General features: G+C 47.2%; 1 protein-coding gene across 9 annotated transcripts in view; it reads right to left on the bottom strand.

The window, feature by feature from the left end:
- Positions 1-506: 506 nt before the first annotated feature.
- The window catches only part of ILF3 (interleukin enhancer binding factor 3), an 88,040-nt gene continuing 64,905 nt past the window's right edge, over positions 507-23,641 (bottom strand). For 7 of the 9 annotated variants that reach the window (XM_033923754.1, XM_033923758.1, XM_033923760.1 and 4 more), the window contains 4 exons: positions 18,103-18,186; positions 2,324-2,779; positions 1,934-2,110; positions 507-1,220 (listed from right to left, as the gene is read on the bottom strand). In XM_033923754.1, the coding sequence (XP_033779645.1) occupies positions 1,081-1,220; positions 1,934-2,110; positions 2,324-2,779; positions 18,103-18,186 (857 nt within the window). In that variant the 3' untranslated portion in view covers positions 507-1,080. Of the gene's footprint in view, positions 1,221-1,933; positions 2,111-2,323; positions 2,780-16,025; positions 17,690-18,102; positions 18,187-23,641 lie in introns of those variants that run through there. The other 2 variants (XM_033923759.1, XM_033923763.1) reach the window with 2 other exon arrangements.

The raw sequence follows: 23,641 nt of genomic DNA, 5'->3' as shown, positions 1-23,641 counted from the left end.
CTGTTCATATCTTTACCCAGTAAAATTTGAATGTCAACTGAACGGACAATGAAGGACCTTTGTGGCAAGAGAAAGGAGACCATATAGGGTATAAGACGCATAGCAGCACAACAGCTGGGTACAAATGGATGGACCAAATGGTTCTTATCTGCTGACCTCTTTGGCTTGGAAGTGAAGAAAAAGTTCAGCCTTCACAGAAAGGCATGTTGTTGTGAATTAGTTTGACTTTCTGTCATATAAATTAGAACAGCTGCTGTAATGTCTGGATCCTGTGGCCATCTATTCTTGGTCCTCTGGTTATACTAATGGTTATTTTCATGAACTCTGAAGTGTCTTTCAGAATCCATCTTCCTTTTCACTTTAAGTTTCACTTTGTACCTATATTCTCCCTTTATATACCCTTTTTTTTTTTTTTTTTTAGGAATAGTTTGCTATTTCTCAGTAGGTTTTACTATCTCTTCAGCATTTAAACTTTTAATACTAAATAAGACTCCACACGATGGGCATTCACGTTAATTATCTTTTATTTGTCCACATTCAGCTTACTCCAGGATGTACTGCCTGAATGATCCATAGACATACAAAAAATACCCTCCCCAACTTGTTTCTCTTAAAATAAAATCTTCACTTATAAAACTGAAAACACTTAACAGCATTAAAATTACAGGAAAAAAAAAGCTTACTCACTTCACAAAAATGGTTTGAATTTTCCAACAAAAACAAGAAAACAAAGTAAAACAATCTCATAAACAGATGAAGTGTCCCATCTCTAAAGCTACGGTTTGACTAATCCAAACTGGAAGCTTTTAAGAGTAAAAGGATGTGGGCTTATAAATGAACAATTCTTTTTCAGACAGGGCTGAACCAGAACTACTAAAGCACTTAAGTACAGAGATGTCAAACATGGTTAAATACGGAATTACATGGTGGATGCAACCACTAGTGTGACCAAAGTTATCACGAAGCACTGCAACATAGAAACTGAGGTTTATAGGATTGCTGCGATGCAGTAAAACATTTAGAAGGTGGCAAAGAGAGCAACAAGCTCTTCCCCCCCACTCCCAAGGTGAAAAGTGTGTTTTATCTGTACTGGTAATTCATGTTGTGTTCTGCGTTCCTGCCATATCCACCGCCGCCACCCTGGTTGGCCTGATAGGTGCCTTGAGATGCTCCACCATAATTCTGACCTGAATTCTGATTGTAGTTGGGCTGTGTGTACCCTGCAGGGGGGAAAAAGAAGCAATTTGGAAAGCCATTTCACACTGCTCTTGAAAAATCATTCTGCTTGTTTTAATTTGGCTGCTAGTTCAAACATTATCTGTCTCCCACATTCATGCTGTAATAAAGCTGATCCAAGTTAATTGTCCCAGCTTTTCAATACTACTTCCCTGCAGTTTGTTTTCAAAAGCAACTTGCTAGAATTTATTTCAGCAAGGAGTCTTTCCAATTCAGTTCCTGCCAGGTACTTGTGACTTGGATTGACCACTGTTGGAAACAGGATACTGGGCTCTTCTTATGTTTAATTCCTTGGCAGAAAGGTACTGCATCATCTCTAAAAATCATCTATACATCCGCAGAGGGCACTCAAGTGTGAGCCTTTATGGGAAGGCCTTGTAATGAAACTGCTTTTCAGGCACTGGGAACAGGTATGAATTTATGAATGACATGCTACTGACAGGATTGGAGGAGTCCCTAGGAGGGCCACAGACAGGAAGGGGAGATCCTGAACTGGCACAGGTGGGTAGAGAAGGGGAAATAAATGCTAGACCTGTGGATAGATATGGCAACTTACGTACAAGTCATGAGACATTACAATAAAGGGCGATCTAGGGATGTGACCTATACATGGGGGCAACATATAGGTGAGTATATAGCTAAGTTAGTGGCCAAGAAAAGTTAGTGCCTTGTGAAGAAAGTTTTGCTGTACGTTCACCTTGGTATGTGGTGGCTCCACCAGCTGAACCTCCACTCCCATATCCTTGTTGTGCGCCAGCGTAGCCGGATCCTCCACCACCTCCACTGCCATAGGCATTGCCGCCTCCTCTGCCGCCGCCACCGCCGCCCCCACCAACATTGCTTTCCCCGCTGTATCCTCCTACAACAGATTTAGCTTTGAAAGCCAGTGACAAACAAGGAGAGTTCAAGCAATCTGCACAACTCAAACCACATTCATCACCTCCTAGAAAATTAAGAATTCAAGACATACTTATACTCAATTGACCCCTAACCCTCAAACATAAGTTTCATGACTAACAAGAGGACAGCCAGCGAAGATTCTGTCCAGGCCAAAAAATGTATCCGAACAGCCAAGCACTGAACTTACTGTATTTGTTCTCATTGTAGTTGTAGTCTTGTCCTCCACCAGAGTTGTAGGAGTTGGAGTAAGAATAGTTTCCCCCGCCACCACCGCTGCCTCCACCAGCACCTCCACCTTGAGCTCCCTGGTTATAATTTTGCTTTTTCTGGGGTGGTGTATAGTTGCTGTACTGATTCTGATTCTGGTTGTATGATGTTTGATGCTGATTCTGGGGCTGATACCCCTGATGAGACTGATACCCTTGATTCATATTAGATTTCTGCTGCCCTCCACCATGTTGCTGCTTCTTTGCAGTATGTGGCTTGTTTTGTGCTGTTGTGCTGTAGCCATCACCACCCTGGTAGTAGGATCCATAGCCAGAGCTCCCGTAACCAGAACCACCATATCCAGAGCCACCGCCGCTGCCTCCACCGCCTCCGCCGCCACCAGCATTTGAATGCCCACTATTACTATAAAATTGACCTGAGAAAAAAGAAGGAAAAAAAAAAAACAGAAGATACTCTCGAACATTGCTCAGCAGCTAATAGCTTCGATACCAACTATGACAAATTTAGTGCATGTGATTTCAACTCAAAACAGTAATCTACTCCTCCTAACTGCTGCACTGTTTAATGGCTTTTTTCTATCTTCATCTGCTGGAAAGGGAATATAACCCACTTGTTTAGCACTGATCAGGAAAAGTAGCCAAATGGAGACTACATCAAAGACTGGACCCACATTACCCTCCTCAAACTACTATTGCAGCAAATCCTGTACATTTCTGAGATGTTTCCTGCTCCAGACTGAGAACTCAAATAAGAGGGAAGGTCACCTGAAGTTGCAGACAAAATGGAGGGGCCAGACTGAGAAAATGGCGAAGTTCCTGCCAAAAACAACCCCTCCTGCGCCTGTAGCGGCTGGGAAGCCTGAACAGTCCCAGCTGCTAAAGCAGGCAAGCCGGCATCAGCTGTAAAAAAAAAAAAAAAAAAAAAATATCAAATGAGAGGGAATCCTTTGTACCCTGACCGCCGGCGGTCAAGGGACTCTCTCCGTGGGCGGTAGAAGACCGAGCCTCCCCACTGCTCCTAGCCAACTCGCGAGGCACTATTGGCGGGGAGCTCTGGGCGCCTGCAGCCGCTGCTGACAGAGCTCCTCAACCGCACCGGCCAGCTGCGAGTGCCTCATGTCTGGAGCATAATGAGCACCTTTTCCCCTGAGAAGTGCTCATTGTTCCATACGTGACCTAGCTAGATTTAAAGTGCCGGTTAGTGCAAAAATACAGTAAAATTAAAGGGAAACAACCCTCCAGACCGGCACTACCTCAGGAATTTTTTTTTTTCAGAAGACTCCACAGGCTCTCTAAGCAGTATGTCTTGCTTGATTTAGGGGGCAAGCGCTTACTGCTGAGGCTCCTCTAAAAAAATGTGGAGGTGGAGGAAATGAGGGGGGGGGGAGGGAGAAGGACCCTGCTCAAGACCTGCTGGTTTTGACACTCCTGAGGTCGTTTGGACCCCCAAACTCAATCCGGCCAAAAACAGGGACTAGAAACCCCTAAACAAATTCTAACAGCCCTACCAAGGGAGATGGGTACAGGCAACTCAACACCTGCTGGAGACTGAAAGAAGACTGATAGGAATAGGGGAAGGTATCTCTTATGTACTATTCCACAGTTTTGTTTCAGTCTCCACCTGCTGGTCATGACTGGGATATATACCCACTCGTAAAGATTAACCTCTACCGGCCTGGAAAGTGATAAAGAATAACCAAAAATTGTACAGTAGTGAGAAATATAAATCATCTCCAAAATGCTGAAGACTTATCAGATATGACAGTTCTCTACTGAAGAAAAAGTACCTCCATGTCAAAATATGTGACGACAAATTGGTACTCTAGTAACAATGGGGTGTCATCTTTCACATATCACTACCCCTAAAAAACCCCTCAACAACTCCAGGTGCCAGTGGTTTAAACAATCCCGTAGGAGAGGGTCATTAGGGTGGGCAGACTAGATGGGCCGTGGCCCTTATCTGCCGTCTATTTCTATGTTTAATATTATGAAAAAAATCATCAAGTCCAAATCCCAAAGCAGAAAATATTTCAAGAATGGAAAATCAAAAGGGCACTTACTTATCTGTGATGAGTGGGTGTCATCTGTTGGCTACACATGCAGTGAGGGGGTAGGAATGGGCTCATCGAAAGAAAGCAGAAAGTCAGAAAAGATTCCTCCCCTTAACCAGTTTCGAGGACATGCACAATGCATGCCTTGTTTTAATAAGCTAAGCTTTTGTATATATCTACTACCAACTTTCAGTGGCAATGAATTTCAGGGTTATACATGCAGTACTAACATAAAATGACAGATAAAGACCAGTATGGCCCATCTAGTCTGTCCATCATGACTGAACACTGCCATTACAAAGAGCTGGTTAAACCAACAATTTCAACCTAACTCTTCCCCCTCCCAAACTAATACACACAGCACTCGCACTAAAGGCTTACGCCATGAATATGATATAAATACATTTGAACCTGATCTGCATGCCTGGCACTGCCTTACCACTTCACACCTGCCCATCATTTAAAGTTGTTTCGATTCCATCCCATGTCTCTTATGCATTCTTTAAAGTCCATCTTTATTTTTGCCCCCACCACCTCCACTGGGAAGGCAGTCCCAGGCATTCACCATCCATCTATGTAAGTATTTCCTGATATCTACCACTCAAGTTCATTAATACCTTTCAAGTATTTTAAATGCCCATATCATATCTCCCACCCAGACTTCCTTTCCTGCAGCTTTGACTGGGGAAAGTCCTAGACCTGTCTTGTCCCGTTTCCCCTGAAGAAAAGTACCAAGAAAGCTATTCATACCAGAGAAAGAGCATGTAAAACATGGATATTGGGGTCATCCTGAAAAACTCCAGACTGAGAAGATTTCTGCTGAATGAATATTTCAGTACAAGGAACAATGCCATTTTTAGATGCAGGATAGTGAAAAATCAAGCATGCCATACAGCAAGTTAAGAGTTTTTTCTAGAGTTTCATTTGTAGGAAACAAGACATGATTCAGTGAGATGTATTAATGGCATCATGTACTTGAGGGATGATATATACTGTATATACTCGAATATAAACAGAGATTTTTGAGCCCAAAAATGTGTGTGTGGGGGGGGGGTAATAACCTAGCTGCCTTCAGATGGTGCATTTTTCCTCCCCACCAATGACTTGCACTGCTATCCTCCACTACCTACGCCCCCTGCTCCAGACAGACATCGTACTTAACAGTTCTGGTGCTCAGATGCTCAAAGCCCTGCAATCAGCCCCACACAGAGCATTGGCATCGACTTCCTGAGGTACCAGAACTGTACACCTCCCTTTATTTTTTATCTCGATGTACTTACAGACTTACATTCCCTCATTTCTCCCCTCGTCTCAAGTTCGTCAATGTGATTATGTTCCCGTACTTTTTAACTTTTGATATATTTCTTTTATTATGACATTTTATCTCATTTTATTATACCCATAAGAAAACTTGGAAACTTAAGTGCAATGTCAGTCTGGGACAGGAGGGAGCAGGTAGTGGAGAATAGAAGTGCCTAAGCCACTGTTCTTTACAGCAAGGCCCATGCAGTCCTTGGAAACTTCTTGTGCGCTCGCTCACAGCTTCCCAACAGCATCCAAAGCCCCTTTTACCTCAAAAATTACAAGGGTGCTGGCTCAGCAGTGTTTCTCCAGCACTGCGGGTGGCCTCCTTTGTACGGTTCTTTTGCCACAGGTGCACCCTTTAAAGCAATTTCCTGCTTCGTTGGACCACAACAAAGGAACCATAAAGAGGTGGCCATGAGCAGCGCAAGAAAATTGTTGCCATGTCAGAAATATCCTTGTAGTTTTCGTGGAGGGGAGCTTTGGAACTGAGTGGAGAACATTTGGTGGAACCAGGGGGTGGGGGGGGGGGAAGGTGCACATGGAAAGAGGGAAGTGGGAAAGCGGACATGGTGCACATGAATGGAGGGAAGTGGGAGAGAAGAGAGGGAAAAGATAATGCACATGGATGGAAGAGAAAAGTTGGAAAGATAATTTGCGATAAGGCAGAAAAATGGAAGAGAAACAGAATATGAAAATTAGTACCAAAGATGGATGCAAAAAGTGCAAAAGATGCAGGAGAGGAAAAACAGCAAATGCATGAGGCCTTGAAAACAAAATTAAAAGCACAGATGAAAAAAGATCAGAAAAAGAAAATTTCCAGATAAAGGTAGGAAAAATGTTTTTATTTTCAATTTAGCAATTTTGTTTGGAATGTCTATGAGGGCCAAAAGTCAAATTTCATCGAATAATAACAAACTGTTAATGATTTTAACAGGAGTTGCCATCCAACATATAACTGGAAAGACTATAGAGGATTGAATTATTGTTTCTGGTGGAGTTCGGTTTGTCAGGTGTATGAAATGGAAAAAACATTGGCAATCAAGAGAGGTTATTATAAGAAATTTAAAGAGGTGTGGAGACCATTAATTGAGTATTATAATAAATAAATAAGGAGAAATTAGGTTCTTACCTGCTAATTTACTTTCTTTTAGCTTCTCCAGACCAGTAGAGGTTAACTTTACGATTGGGTATATATCTAATCATGACCAGCAGGTGGAGACTGAAAACAAAACTTTGGGACAGTATATCCTAGCCCCTCCTCTCTATTTCCCTCAGTCTGCCGAATAGCCAAGCAGAACCAAGAACTGGAAACAACAGAGAGAAAAAACAATACTCCGAAAGGAGTAACAAATAACATACCCAAAAAAATGCTGTTGGAAAATGCAGAGGAGAAATTCCCGAAGGAAGAAGGTCCCCACAGCTCGCCAGCTAAGCCAGCCGAGCCACAGCCGCTGTTCTTCAATTCTCCCCGGCCCTAGAAAAATACTAGAACCCGCAGCAAAAACCAAAAACTGCCCGCGCAACAGCCCCAACAACAACAACAACAGACAGGGTGGGGACCTCTACTGGTCTGGAGAAGCTAAAAGAAAGTAAATTAGCAGGTAAGAACCTAATTTCTCCTTCTTTAGCACTCTCCAGACCAGTAGAGGTTAACTTTACGATTGGGACGTACCAAAGCAGTCCCTCTCACGGGCGGGACCCCCGAAGGGCCGATACCAGAACACGCTCACCGAACACCGCGTCCCGACGCGCCTGAACATCTACCCGATAATGCCGAACAAATGAATGCAAGGAGGACCAAACCGCAGCCTTACAAATATCCACCGGAGGCACGAGCGACGACTCAGCCCAAGAAGCCGCCTGACCCCTAGTGGAATGAGCCTTGAGAAACTCCGGAACCGGCTTCTGACTCAGAAGATAAGCGGAAGCGATCGTCTCCTTGATCCAGCGCGCAATAGTAGCCTTAGAAGCGCCAGCCCCCCGACGAGGACCCGCCAGAAGCACAAAGAGATGATCGGAGCTCCGAAAATCCCGGGTCCGCTGCACATAAGCATGGAGGACCCGACCGACATCCAACTTGCGCAGCTGTCGTTGCTCAGAAGAACCCTCCCGACTACCCAAGACCGGGAGGACCACCGATTGATTGACATGAAAAGGAGAAACTACCTTCGGCAGAAAGGAAGGAACAGGCCGCAAAACAACCCGCTCCTTTGAAAACTCCAGGAAGGGAGCCCTACAAGAGAAAGCCTGTAGCTCCGACACCCGTCTAGCGGAAGTAATGGCCACCAAAAAGACCGACTTCAGCGTAAGGTCCTTCAACGAACAGCCATCCAACGGCTCGAAAGGAGGGCGCACTAGAACAGAGAGAACCAGATTGAGATCCCAAGAGGGAATCGAGGGCCTTATGGGAGGCCTGAGCAACTTGGCCGCCCTAAGAAAGCGAATCACATCAGGAATGGCTGACAAACGCTGACCTGTCACCAGCCCCCGAAAAGCCGACAGGGCCGCCAGATGAACCCGAAGAGAAGACCAGGCCAGGCCCCTATCCAGGCCATCCTGCAAAAACTCTAGAATGTTAGGCAGAGAAGCGCGAAAGGAGACCACTCCCCGCGCTCGGCACCATTCCTCAAAAAGACGCCAAACCCGTACATAAGCCCGAGAGGTAGAAAGCCTCCGGGACCCCAAAAGTGTAGAGATCACCTTGTCGGAATATCCCTTCTTACTCAGGCGGCCCCTTTCAAGAGCCAAGCCGTAAGACAAAAGGGAGACGGGTCGAACATGGGAATGGGACCCTGCGTCAGAAGATCGCACTCGAGAGGCAGAGGAAGAGGATCCGCCACCAGATGCCTCACCAGATCCGCATACCACGGACGACGAGGCCAATCCGGAGCCACCAAGACCACCAGCCCCGGATGGCGAACAATGCGAAGCAGTACTCTGCCTACTAATGGCCAAGGAGGGAACACATACAACAGCCCCTCCGTTGGCCACGGTTGGACCAGAGCATCCAGACCCTCGGCCAGACCGTCCCTGCGACGACTGAAGAAGCGGGGTACTTTGGCGTTGCCACTTGTAGCCATCAGATCCATCAGGGGCTGCCCCCAAGCACGCACTAGCAACTGAAACGCCTCGGCGCCGAGACACCACTCTCCCGGATCCAAGAAGTGACGACTGAGGAAGTCCGCCTGAACGTTTTCTACCCCGGCAATGTGAGAGGCCGAGAGGTCCAGAAGATGCGACTCCGCCCAAACCATGAGCCGAGCCGCCTCCTGCGCCACCAGAGTGCTCTTGGTGCCCCCCTGACGATTGACATAAGCCACCGCCGTGGCATTGTCCGACAGGACTCTGACCGACTTGCCCAACAAAAGGGAGTGGAAAGCCAACAGCGCCAGCCGGACCGCCCTGGTCTCCAACACGTTGATCGACCAGGAGGCCTCCTCCGTGGACCAGGTTCCCTGAGCAGAGTGACCCAGACACTGGGCCCCCCAACCCAGGAGACTCGCATCCGTAAGGAGCACCGTCCACTGCGGAAGATCCAGACCCACCCCCTGAACTAGGTGAGGGGTCCGGAGCCACCAACGCAGACTGCAGCGCGCCAAGCCTCGCAGGGGAACCGGAACATCCATCCCGTGCCTCTGGGGAGACCACCTCCGGAGCAGAGCATACTGAAGAGGACGCATGTGGGCCCGCGCCCACCTCACCACGTCCAGGGACGCCGCCATCGACCCCAGGACCTGGAGGAAATCTCGCGCCCGAGGACACCGGGACGCCAAAAGCAGGCGAATCTGAGACTGCAATTTGCTCACCCGGGCCTCTGGGAGGAAGACCTTCCCCAAGGAGGTGTCGAACAGCACCCCGAGGTACTCCAGACGCTGAGCCGGAACCAACCGACTCTTGGAAAGGTTGACCACCCAGCCCAGCGACCGGAGAAACTCCACCACCCGAGCCGTAACCCGGTAGCTTTCCTGCAACGACTTGGCCCGAATTAACCAGTCGTCCAGGTAGGGGTGTACCAGAATGCCCTCCGACCGCAAGGCTGCCGCGACGACCACCATCACCTTGGTGAACGTCCGGGGAGCCGTGGCCAGCCCAAAGGGAAGCGCACAGAACTGATAGTGCCGACCCAAGATCGCAAAGCGCAGGAAACGCTGATGAGAGGTCCGAATAGGAACATGCAAGTAGGCCTCCGTCAGATCGAGAGAAGTGAGAAACTCCCCCGGCTGAACCGCCAGAATGACCGACCGCAGCGTTTCCATACGGAAAGAGGGAACCTTGAGAGCCCTGTTGACCCCTTTCAAATCGAGGATGGGCCGAAAAGTCCCCTCCTTCTTGGGCACCACAAAGTAAATGGAGTACCTGCCCGTGCCCCACTCCGGGGGGGGCACCGGAACTACTGCCCTGAGATCTAGCAAGCGCTGAAGGGTCTGGCGAAAAGCCTGCTTCTTCCCCGGAGTCTGACACGGAGAAGCGAGGAAAAAATCCGGCAGAGAGCGGGCGAACTCCAGGGCATAACCGTCCCGCACCACCTCCAGGACCCACTGATCGGACGTGATCTCGGCCCATGTGGGAAAAAAGTCGCGCAGCCGGGCCCCCACCGGAACCAAGGGGGGCGCCGGCAAGGCGTCATTGTGCAGGACGGGAAGCGGGGGAACCGGCGGAGGGGTTCCCTGCCCCCCGACGGGCCCCCCGAAAGGGCTGCATGCGCTGGAAGAACCGACCCCGGGAAAACCCCGGAGACTGGAAAGAAGCAGCCCCACGCCCAGGGCGATACTTGCGAAATTCCCGCAAACGCCCCCGGGCCGCACCCCCCCGAGACGCCGGGCGGGCACGGTCCTCCGGCAAACGGGGAACTTTCGAGTCCGACAGAGTCTGAATTAACTTATCCAAGTCCTCTCCAAATAAAAACGACCCCCGAAAGGGAAATTTAGTAAGCTTAGCTTTGGACGCAGCATCCGCCGCCCAAGCGCGCAGCCACAACACACGCCTTGCGGCCACGCCAAAAGCCATGGACTTAGCCGAGATCCGCACCAAGTCATACAGAGCATCCGAGAGGAATGAGGCAGCCATCTCAATCTTTGCTACCTCCTGATCCACCAGAGACCAGTCGTCAGACTCTCGATCCAAGACCCGCTCCGCCCACCGAAACACGGCGCGAGCGACCAGTCCCCCACAAATAGCCGCCTGGACCCCAAAGGCAGAGACTTGAAAATTTTGCTTAAGGATGGTCTCCAATTTGCGCTCCTCAGAGTCCCGCAAGGCAGAACCGCCCTCAACAGGCACGGTATGCCGCTTGGAAATAGCCGAGACCACCGCATCCACGACTGGCGAAGCTAACGTAGCCCGATCCCCTTCAGGAATGGGATACAGGCGAGCCATGCTGCGCGCCAGCCGAAACGGCGTCTCCGGCGTTTTCCACTGCTCAAGAATAATATCCCGAATATCCTGATGCATAGGAAAAGAGCGGGAAACGGAACGGATCCCTCGTAACAGAGGGTCCCCCACACGCGGAGTCTCCGGCGGCGCGTCCTCAAAACGCAAAGCCGAAGAAACCTGTTGAATAAGGTCAGGCAGCTCATCTCTCTGAAAAAGGCGCACCACGGACGCCTCGTCACTGGAGAACGGGAAACCCGACAACCCGCCGCCAGCTTCCGTCCCCTCCAGAGGGTCCTGGAATTCCTCAGAAGGGTCCAGGTCCTCCTCCATACCGACACGTTCCTCCGACCACAAATCCTCGTCCCACGACACCCGCGGCCGCTTGGACAAGAGAGGCGGCGGAGGGGACGTCACGTCAGACGAGAGAGGCAAAGCCGCAGGGAGCGCGGAGGAAACCCCACCCCCCGAGACCCCCTGGGCGCAACCGGGACCCCCAGCCGCCTGAAAATAGGCTTTGCATAATGAAAAGAAAAAATCAGGGGAAAAACCCCCCGAGGGTCCCAAGGGACTCCCTGCCACAGCAGGGGACCCAGCAGAAACCTGCCCCTGCTTAGACAAAACAGGGGGAAGGTCACCTGAGGTGGAAGACAAAATGGAGGGGCCAGACAGAGAAGATGGCGTCTTTCCCGCCAAAACAGCTCCCTCCACAGCCTGAAGCGGCTGAGAGACCTGAAAAGTCTCAGCCGCTAAAACAGGCAAGCCGGCATCAGCTGTCAAAATATCAGCTGAGAGGGAATCCTCTAAAACCCGACCGTCGGCGGCTCGGGGAATCCCTCCGTGGGCGGACGGAGAAGACCGGGCTTCTCCACCGTTCCCTGCCGACTCGCGAGGCACCATCGGCGGGGAGCTCTGGGCGCCTGCAGCCGCTGCCGACGGAGCTCCTCCACCGCACCGGCCTGAACACCGCTTGCACAGGCCGGCCGCGAGTGCCTCGCGTCTGGAGCACAATGAGCACTTTTTCCCTTTAGAAGTGCTCATTGCTCCATACGCGACCTAGCTGTAAAAAAGTGCCGGTTAGTTGAAAAAATACAGTAAAATACAGTTTTCTTAAAGGGATACAACCCTCCAGACCAGCACTACCTCAGGATTTTTTTTTTTTTTTTTTTACAGAACAGACTCCACAGGCTCTCGAAGCAATATGCCTTGCTTGATTTAGGGGGCAAGGCTTACTGCTGAGGCTCCTCTAAAAAAATATGGGGAGGTGGAGGAAGTGGGGGGAGGGACCCCGCTCGTGACCCGCCGGGTTTGACACCCCCGAGGTCGGACGAACCCCCAAACAGAGTCCGTCCAAGCTCCGTCCGGCTAAAAACAGGGACAATAAACCTCTAAACAAATTCCAACAGCCCTACCAAGGGAGATGGGTACAGATCACTCAACACCTGCTGGAGACTGAAAGAAGACTGAGGGAAATAGAGAGGAGGGGCTAGGATATACTGTCCCAAAGTTTTGTTTTCAGTCTCCACCTGCTGGTCATGATTAGATATATACCCAATCGTAAAGTTAACCTCTACTGGTCTGGAGAGTGCTAAAGAATTATATTTATCCCCATTAAATATATGTAGGGGGGAGGAGGGATGGGTGGGTTTTATGACATTATGAGGGGTAATATATGGAAAGGGAGGGAGGGGAGATAGTTTATGGTATAAAATGAATGTAGAGTTTCAAGTGAAGAATGTATAGTATGACTTGAATTACTGTACACTTGTTTGCATAATGTAAAAACGAATAAAGATATTTAAAAAAAAAAAATTGAAATTATATGTGAATTTTTAAAATTTACATCTGTTTTTATATTTTGGACTGTACAGGAAGGAAAAATTAGGTCCTTACCTGCTAACTTTCTTTCTTTTAGTCCCTCCAGACCGGCACAGAAATGGATGGGTTTATGCTCCTCTGCCAGCAGCTGGAGACTGAGACACCGACTTTTGGTTACAGTACAAGTGGGCTGTGCAGTCCCTATTACAATCAGTCTTAATGAATAGCCAAGCAGAAAACAACTAGGCTGAAGACAATAACATCCCAAATCCCCACTTACATGGAGAAGACAAAGGGAGAACATTGTTGGATACTGATTAGAACAAGAACCTTTCAGAAACATCCCACAGTTCGCCAGCTAAACCAAATGCCGCTGCTCTTTTAAACTCCCCCAACAGCCAACTCCCGCAGCAAATAATGCCGAGATACTCCAAGCGCTGAGACGGAGTCAACCGGCTTTTAGAAAGGTTGACCACCCAGCCCAGGGACTGCAGAAACTCCACAACCCGAGCCATAACCTGGGAGTTCTCCTGCAATGACTTTGCTCGAATCAACCAATTGTCCAGATAAGGGTGCACCAGAATGCCCTCCTTGCGCAAGGCCGCTACCACTACCATAATCTTGGTGAAGGTGTGCAGCGCCAAAACTAGCCCAAAAAGACACACACAAAACAGATAATGCTGTCCCCAAATCTCAAAATAGACAGCCAGAATTACAGACTTCAGGGTTTCCATACGAAAGAACAGAACCAGAAACACTCTGTTAACACCTTTGAGATCCAGAATGGACCATAAGAACCCCTCTTTCTTTGGCACCACAAAATAAGTAGAGTACCTGCCGGTGCGAATTTCTTGAGTAGGCATTGGGACTACCGCTTTAAGGTCCAGTAACCTGAGCAGTGTCCGCCAAAAAGCCCTCCTCTTCCAAGCTGCCTAATGAGGAGAGGAAACGATCTGGCAAAGGTTGGGAAAACTCCAGAGCATAACTGTCTCAAATCACTTCTTGGCCCAACCGGGCTCCAACTGGAAATGGGGAAAGGACACGCAAAGAGTCATGCTCCATCCCTAACAGTATTCAAATCCAAGCTAAAAGCCCACTATTTTCAATCTGTTTTCAACTCTTAACTCCCACTCACTGCTGTCAGATACCTATACCCACTGTATCATTTCCTCTACCATAATCTCTCCAATCCTGAAATGTCCTGTCTAAATTAGATTGTAAGCTCTTCTGAGCAGGGACTGTATTATATACTAAAATGTACAGCACTGCGTATGCCTTTCAGCGCTATAGAAATAAATAGTAGTAGTAATTGGGCTGGATGGGCGGCTGAGGAGCCGTGCTCTCCTCCCCCCCCTCCCCCCTGAAAGGACTGCATGCATTGAAGAAACATCCTCTCGAAGGAAAAGAGGTTGCACCCCGACCAAGGTGGTACCTACGAAATTCACTGGTGAGGTCAGTGCTCCAATAACTGAGGCACCTTCGAGTCACTTAAGGCCTGAACCAGCTTATCCAACTCCTCCCTGAAAGAGTCCCGAAAGGGAAACTTACTAAGCTTAGCCTTACGCCACATTCACCAACCAATCCCGAAGTCACAGGGTACAGCGGGTTAATACACCCAGAGCCATGGACTTAGCTGAGGCACGCAATAGATCATACATGGCATCAGAGAGATAAGCTCTCAGCTCAATCTTAGCAACTTCCTGATCCATAAAAGACCAGTCAGCCATTTCTCTCAGACCACTGGTAACAAGCCTAGGCTACAAGACCATCACAAATCGCCACCTGGACAGCCAGATCAAAGCTTACATCTTAAGGTATGTCTGCGCGCAATAGCCGAGACCATCGCATCTACCACAAGAGACATAAAGGTCTCTCTACTAACAATCTGATGTGACAATTGAGGAAGTCCGTCTGAACATTTTCCTCTCCCACTATGTGGGAAGCTGAGATGTCCAGAAGATGGAACTCTGCCCAGGAAATGAGTAGAGCTGCCTCCTGCACCACCAGACGACTCTTGGTTTCTCCTGACAATTGACATAGGCCACCGCCATGGCATTGTCTGAGAGAACCCGAACAGACCTCCCCGTCAACAAGGGTGTGGAGGGGATGAATCAAGCGAGTTTCCCTTACTTCCTATGGGGAAATTTGCTTTGATATACAAGCACTTTGGTTTACGAGCATGCTCGTAAACCAAGGTTCCACTGTACAATGAATAGAGGGCTCCCTTCAGACTGGCACTACTTCAGAAAAAATTTTTCCCCCTCAGAATGGACTCCACTGGCTCGCTAAGCCATATGCCTTGCCGGTATCGGTGGCAAGGCTTATAGCTGAGGCACATCTAACCAATTTTGGGGAGGTGGAGGAAACATGACCTGTTAAGTGAGACACCCCTGAGGTAGGATGGACCTCAAAAAGGGTCCACCCCAAGCTCAGTCCAGTACCAGACAGGGACAAGAAGGCTACTAAACAACTTCCAACAGCCCTACACTAACCAAGGGAAGATTGCAAACAGCTTTCCACACCTGCTGAAGACTGAGAATAGATTGTTTAGACAGGGATCTGCACAGTCACATATACTACAGCCAGTTTGTGTCAGTCTCCACCTGCTGGTCATGGTGAGCTATTACCCATCAGTGAACTGTGCCGGTCTGGAGAGGCACTAAAGAAGTTTTTAATTAAAGGAGCAGACTCCACTGGCTCTATAAACTATAGTCAGTGCCCTCAGGCAAGGCGTACAGCTGGGGCACCACTAACACAGAGGGGAAGGGACTCAGCTGCCCGAGTGTGACACCCACCTAAGACAAAATGACCCCCGCGGGAACCAACCTCTGTAAGGACAAGAACAAGGCCCATCCCTTCCAACAGCCAAAACCGTTAACAGGACTGCATAGGCTTACCACCTCCACCTGCTGGAGACTGAGAACAGACTGATTCTACGAGGGAGTGCACTTGTACTGCTGATAGAATTCAGTATATTCTCAGTCTCCACTTACTGGCAGAGGAGTGTAAACCCATCTGTTTGTGCTAGACTGGAAGAACGCTAAAGAATTAGGTATTAGGAAGCGTAATACCCATGCAGTCTTAATTTAACATGAATATAATAAAGGAAGGTCACTTCATTTAAGACATTTATTTATTTATTTATATAAAAAGTTTTAAACAGTAACATTCTAAAAATAAAATCATGCATTAGAATAGTTCTTAAAAAAAGTATTCACTGAAGATGCCAACTCTCCTGAAGGGAAAATGCAATCTGCTGTTCATTCTCATGTATTTTGAAAAATGACCATAAAACCATTTGCTGTATTTTACAGATGTTGTTAAAGTGACCTACCAGCATCAAGAGAACTTCTTTACAATTAAAAATAAATCCCACCCATAGACTTCAGCAATCAGCTATTTGAGAAAGTCTCAAAGTTTTCCAAAGCTAATTCAGAGCTTGTCCACCACGTTACTGAATTTTTTATAAGGGAACTACAAAGAACAATATTTTAAATGTATTTGGAAAAGGGGTATATACCCTTCATTGACTTATTTAGAACTTATAACTGCAGCCGCTAGTTAGTTAATCACCAATTATATTACACCTATTCCAAAATCAGCAACCACAAGGTACCTGACAAGCCAATGCTGCTTTTGAAATACCTTAGGTTGCCAACAGCATGACAATTTGTTTTTATCTGCTACTGTTATGTCCCATGATGAGGCCCTAACTGGCCTGCTAATAGATGCCAGACATGCTTGGAATGGGTGGAGGGTGTATGGGGGGAAGACAGAGCTGGTGCCAGGTTGCATAAAGGTTTTTGTATGACCATTTGGGTCTATGGACCATCATTTGAACCCAGAAGCTCCATGTATCCCATTTGGTACCCCAAGTCCTTCAAGATTGGTCTCATAAAAGTTAGAATGCTGTTGTCACTGTAATGTTTGATGGCAAATGTAGACTCTCGAACCTTATTACTCATCCCCAGTATAAATGCTGAAATATTTCTAGAGGCCTGTTACCCTTTAGTAACTTGAATATTGTTAGCAAGAGAGTGGGGAGGAATGAGTTAAATGATGAGCACTTATTTCCATGTCATCAAACTTCATAGTGACACTGGTGTTGGTTTTCAAAACAGAAATAGAAACCAAGGGATAAACCGTCAGAAAATAAAATGTAAAACAAACAAAACCAAACAGGCAATCTTTCCCATTTACTTTACAGGCTCATTTCAAACTATGCTATGAGATGAAAAAGCCAGGATGACCCGCTTCATTTTCTTTGTTCAAACCCATACTACACATCTCAGAATGGCAAAGGTTCCCAATTTGTTTTGCAAATCACACAACTCACTGCCACAAAGACAAAACAGTTATTTCATTATGTTTAAATAATTTAAATGCTTCCCACTGAAAACCACGGGGGCTTTGAACTTCTAAGTTGAAGCAGTTGTGCCAGCTGCACTTTAAGAAGAAAAGAACCAAATGTTCCTTGACGTGGCTCCTCTGCTGTTGCACGCAGGGGACCAAAGTTTAAGAGGCAGTCACATTTAAAATCAGTCTTAAAATTGTGCAGGCTAAGACTTTATTCAGAGAAGTAGCGATGGAAAGTTGCTGTCGAGACACCCACAGTGAAGAACAGGGAACACAGCACGACACTTTTGGGTTTGTGGAGTTGGAGAAAACTGGGAGTAAAAATCTGCATTGTGTGTAATACTTTGTGTTTGTTTGTTTTTATTTAAAAGATGATCTAGGCAGATGCAAAATCATGATAGCCGTAGCAGTCTGTGAAAATGTCACCTACAAAAGGGGGAGACAGAGCAGAGAAAAAAAATTAGAATTTTTGAAATGGCAAAGAGCCACATTTTAATTTAACTTTTTTTTTTTTTTTTAGATTTCTCTGCTCCTGTCACCCCCAAAAGATGGCTTCTCCTCAGAATACAGAAGCTATTTGAATGGAAAGTAAAGATTTCCCAAGAATAGTGGAGTGCTTTGTATGGCTGAAGCAAAGCAGAGAAATGTAAAAGTTCACTGAAGAGGAAATGAATTTCATCTTTGGGTTAGCCAAGTTTTACTTAATTCTGCCTCCATCTCCCTAATATCTTGATTCTACAGTGTTTGGGGTACTAACAATGACACCTTTTGTCATCTGCTTTGAGATGCTCTAATCAAAGTTCCCACCCTACCCTCAGCTTCAGAAATCCAGCACTTACTGTAACCAGCTGTTGCAGAATTTCCGTATCCATAGTTCCCACCGTAGTTCCCACCGTAGCTCCCACCACCACCACCACCACCACCTACAACAGAAGCACAAAGTTAACACAAGAATTCATCTGGGCTGATGGGTGATTTTACAGAGGGTGGAAGGAGGGGATAAGGAAGACTATACCTACAGAACTGATCTAATGTTAACACATGATGTTGATCAAAATCATAGATATTGTGTTTATCACTACTGTAGCTTTTAATTGAAATATGGTACTCTATAGATGCCACATATGCTCATTCTCCAGAGTTTATTTCTAGCAGCTGTGGCCTAACTCTACAGTGAAAGCTTTATAAAGAGATTATGTTCTTACCTTGATAATATCTTTTCCAGTGATAGAGGTGTGCCATTCTGGACAAGTGGGTAAGGAGAAATTAGGTTCTTACTTACTAATTTTCTTTCTTTTAGACTCTCCAGACTGGTAGTTTCACTGACGGGTAATACCTCACCATGACCAGCAGGTGGAGACAAACAAAAACTTTTGGTTGCAATAAAAGTAGCTGTGCTTCCCCCTAATCTGACAAGCCTGCCGAATAGCCAAACACTAGAAAAATCCCACTCTTCACATGAAAACTGTAAGAACAGACAGACAGATAGGGTGGGGTGCTGTACCGGTCTGGAAAGTCTAAAAGAAAGAAAATTAGCAGGTAAAAACCTAATTTCTCCTTCCTTAGCATCGCTCCAGCTTCACTGATGAGACGTACCCATCATGGGTGGGACCCCGGAAGGCTACTACCAGAACTCGCTCACCAAACACCGCGTCCCGACGTGCCTGAACAACCACGTGGTAATGTCGTACAAAGGAATGCAGAGACGACCAAAACTATAGCTTTACAAATATCCACTGGAGGCACAAGAGAAGACTCAGTCCAAGAAGCTGCCAGACCCCCAAGTGGAATGAGCCTTGAGAAAGTCCTGAACAGGCTTCTTCTAAAGAAGGTATGCGGAAGCGATAGTCTCCTTGATCCAGCGCCCAATGGAAGCCATGGAAGCACCATCCCCCTTACGAGGACTCGCTAAGAGGACAAAAAGATTTCCGGAAGTCCTGGGTCTGCTGAACATAAGAGCAAAGGACCTGACAGACATTCATCTTGCGCAACTGCCTCTGCTCTGAAGAGCCTCCCAAATACCCAAGACCGGGAGGACCACAGATTGACATGAAAATGCGAAACCACCTTCGGCAGAAAGGAAGAACAGGCCACATCCCAACACGCTCCCTAGAAAACTCCAGGAAGAAAGGCTTACGCGTCTCACAGAAGTAATGGCCACCAAAAAGACTGCTTCAAGAGTAAGGTCCTTCAACGAGCAGGAACCCAGGGATTGAAAAGGAGGATCCACAAGCAGAGACAGGACCAGACTGAGATCCCAAGCCAGAACAGAAGGCCATAAAGGAGGCCGAAGAAATTTGGCTGCCCTCAATAGGCGAACTACGTCAGGAAAAAAATGTTAAGCACCTACTGTCGCAACCCGCTAAAAACAGACAAGGCCACAAGCTGAACCTGAAGAGAAGACCAGACCTCTGTCCAGACCATCCTGCGAGAACTCCAACATGTGAAGCAAAGAGGCATGAAAGGAAACCACTCCAATCGCAGTACACTACCCCTCAAAAATACACCAAACACGCACATAAGCCCAAGAAATGGAATGTCTCCAGGACCCCAAGAGTGGAGATCCCTTTATCTGAATAACCTTTCTTACCTAGGTGTTCCCGCTGAAGAGCCAAGCTGTAAGACAAAAGGGACCTGGATAGAACATTGGAATGGGACCCCGAGTCAGAAGGTCGGGCGAGAAGGGCAATGGAAGAGGATCTGCCACAAGATGACGAACCTGATCTGCGTACCACGGGCGCCCGTATCAGAGCAGAGACATCCAGAAGATAAGAGACTGCCCAGGCCATGAGCAGAACCGCCTCTTGCGCCAGACGGCACCTGGTTCCCCCCTGACGATTGACGTAGGCTACCACCGTGGCATTCTCCGAGAAACCAAACAGACTTGCCCGTCAACAACGTCTGGAACGCTAGCAATGCCAGCCGAATGGCTCTGGTCTCCAGAACATTGATCGACTAAGACGCCTCCTCTGGAGACTAGCAACCCTGAGTGGAGTGACCAAGACACTGAGCTCCCCAGCTGAGGACACTGGCATCCGTGAGAAGCACTGTCCACTAGGGCTGATCCAGACTCACTCCCTGCACCAGATGGAAAGATTATAGCCACCAATGGAGTCTGCGACGAACTAACCCCCGAAGAGGAATGGGAGAGTCCAAAGTGTGCATCTGGGAAACTACCACCTTAGCACAGCATACTGAAGCGGACACATGTGAGCCTGAACCCAACGCACCACATCCAGGCAAGCCACCATCGACCCCCCAAGACATTCAGAAAATCCTGCACCCGAGGGAACCGGGAAACTATCAGAAGGCGAATCTGCATCTGCAACTTGTTCAATCAGGCCTTTGGGAGGAAGACCTTCCCCAAGGAATTATTGAAGAAAACCCCAAGGTACTCCAAGCACTGAGATGGAGCCAACCAGCTCTTGGACAGGTTGACTACCCATCCCAGCGACTTCAGGAACTCTACCACCTAAGTCATAACCTGGAAGCTCTCCTGAAAGGACTTTATTCAGATCAACCAGTCATACAGATAGGGGTGAAACCAGAGGGACAACAGGCAGATATTCTCACGTATGGACGTCACCCATATTCTCACGTATGGGTGACGTCACCTGAGCCCTGGTACGGACCAAAGTGCATTGCCACTTGGTAAGGCTTTAGAAAGTTCGAGATAGCCTGAAAAGCGCATGTGTGAGTGCCTTCCCGCCCGACGTAGGGCGTGCGGTCCCTCAGTTAAGATAAGACAGCTAAGAAGCCAACCCGGGCAGGTGAGTGGGTTGTGAGAATATCTGCCTGCTGTCCATGGATAACACCTGTTACAGTAAGTAACTCTGCTTTATCCCAAGACAAATAGGCAGCATATTCTCACTTATGGGTGACCTCCAAGCTAACAGAAATGGGATGAAGGGAGTGTTGGCCTTTAGGAAAATAAATTTTGGAAAGCAGATTGGCCCAAGTGCCCATCCCATCTGGGGAATGACTCCAGACAGTAGTGAGAAGCGAATGTATGAACTGAGGACCAGGTAGCAGCTTTACAGATTTCCTCAATGGGAGTGGACCTGAGGAAAGTAACAGAAACTGCCATAACTAATTTTGTGGGCTGTGACACGACTGTCCAGTGCCAGTCCAGTCTGAGCATAACAGAACGAGATGCAGGCCGCCAGCCAGTTGGAAATCGTTCTCTTGGAAACAGGATGCCCCAACTTATTTGGATCAAAAAGATGAACAGTTGGGGAGGTATTTGATGAGGCTTTGTGCGGTCAATGTAACAGGCCAAAGCCTGTTTACAGTCCAAAGTATGTAGAGCGGTTTCTCCAGTATGAGAATGAGGCTTAGGAAAAAACACTGGCAGACCAATTGACTGATTGAGATGAAATTCAGTGACAACTTTCGGAAGAAACTTTGGATGTGTATGTAGAATCACCTTGTCATGATGAATAACTGTGAAAGGTGGATCTGCTAAGGCTTGTAACTCACTGACCCTCCTGGCAGAGGTGAGAGCAATAAGGAAAACCACTTTTCAGGTCAGAAACTTGAGATGAGCTGTGGCCATTGGTTCAAATGGTGGCTTCATCAAGCTGGAAAGAACCACATTAAGGTCCCAGACGACAGGGGGAGGCTTGAGAGGTGGTTTGACATTGAAAAGCCCCTTCATGAATCTAGAGACCAAAGGATGAGCAGTAAGAGATTTTCCCTCTACTGGTGCGTGATAAGCAGTAATAGTACTGAGATGGACTCTGATGGATATAGATTTAAGCCCAGAGTCAGACAGAGAAAGCAGATAATCCAACACCAACTTCACTGCCAAGGAAGTTGGATCGTGTTGATGAAGAAAACACCAGAAGAAAACCTAGTCCACTTTTGTTGGTAACATTGTTGAGTGGCTGGTTTCCTGGAGGCATCAATAATATGACATACAGGCTGAGAGACACAATTCAGAAGAAATTAGCCCGAGAGAAACCAAGCTGTCAGGTATAGTGATGGCAGGCTGGGATGTAGGAGTGATTCCTGATTCTGAGTAAGCAGCTAGGAAATATTGGAAGAGGTATAGGCTCCCTGGAACTGAGTTGAAGTAGAAGGGAGAACTTTTTTTTTTAATTTATTAATTTTCCATTCTTACAGCAATTAATTCACATATAATATAATTAATTATTACATAACATTTGTAATTACAGTCAATACATCATATCATAAATAATAAATCCCTCCCCTTTTTTCAATTCTTATTTCCAAAAATTATACAAATCCCTCCCCAATCCTATATATCTACTACCAATGTGCTAAGAAATCTGATCAGTAGAATAATTAGTCAATGGTTGCCATATTTTTTTAAAATTATGAAGATTCCCTTGTTGTAACGCTATTACTTTTTCCATTTTGTATATATGACAGACAGAGTTCCACCAGAATGTATAATTTAATTTGGTATAGTCCTTCCAATTTTGAGTTATTTGTTGCATGGCGACTCCTGTCAATATTAATAGCAGCTTATTATTATTTGCTGAGATCGGACTCTGAGTTCTCATTGCAGTGCCAAATAGTATGGTGTCATATGAGAGTCCTACATGATTTTCTAATGTTGCCTGGGCCACCATGGAGCAATGAAAATCATGGTGGCTGCTTCTCTCTTGAGCCTGAACAGAGTTCTCAACATGAGAGGAATTGGAGGGAATGCATATAGAAACAGGCCCGTCCAATCCAGGAGAAAGGCATCTGCTTCCAGACAGAGAGGAAAGCCTGGAGCAAAACTGGGGCAACTGGTGATTGTAAGGAACCGCAAACAAGTCCACTTGTGGAGTGCCCCATTAAGCAAAGATGGACTGGAGAGTTGCAGAGTCAAGAGTCCATTCGTAAGGTTGAAGAAGTTTGCTGAGGTTGTCTACTAGGGAATTCTTCTCCCCTTGAATATAGACAGCCTTTAGGAAAAGGTTGCGAGCGGTAGCCCAAGTCCAGATTTTTGGGGCTTCCTGGCATAACAGGGAGAGCTCGTGCCTTCTTGCTTGTTTATGTAGTACATTGCTACTTGATTGTCTGTGTGAAGGAGGAGGACTTAAGGGCAGAGTAGATGATGGAAAGCCTTGAGGGCGTAAAACATTGCTGAGTTCCAGGAAATTGATGTGAAATTTGCGTTCCCTGGCAGTCCAAAGGCCCTGAGTCTGAAGATCGTCCATATGAGCCCCCCAGGTGTAAGGTGATGCGTCTGTCGTGATAACCTTGTAATGAGGTGGCAAATGGAAAAGAAGACCTCTGGATAGATTGGAGATCATCCACCATCGAAGCGACTGCAGAAGAGATGATGTCACAGATATATGTTGTGAGAGACGATCCGTCGCTTGAGACCACTGAGGAGTGCAAAGATGTAGCCTTGCTAGTGGT

This window comes from Geotrypetes seraphini, chromosome 16 (genome assembly GCF_902459505.1).
Source record: "Geotrypetes seraphini chromosome 16, aGeoSer1.1, whole genome shotgun sequence".
Taxonomy (NCBI): domain Eukaryota; kingdom Metazoa; phylum Chordata; class Amphibia; order Gymnophiona; family Dermophiidae; genus Geotrypetes; species Geotrypetes seraphini.
This window is presented reverse-complemented; position numbering and strand designations above follow the sequence as displayed.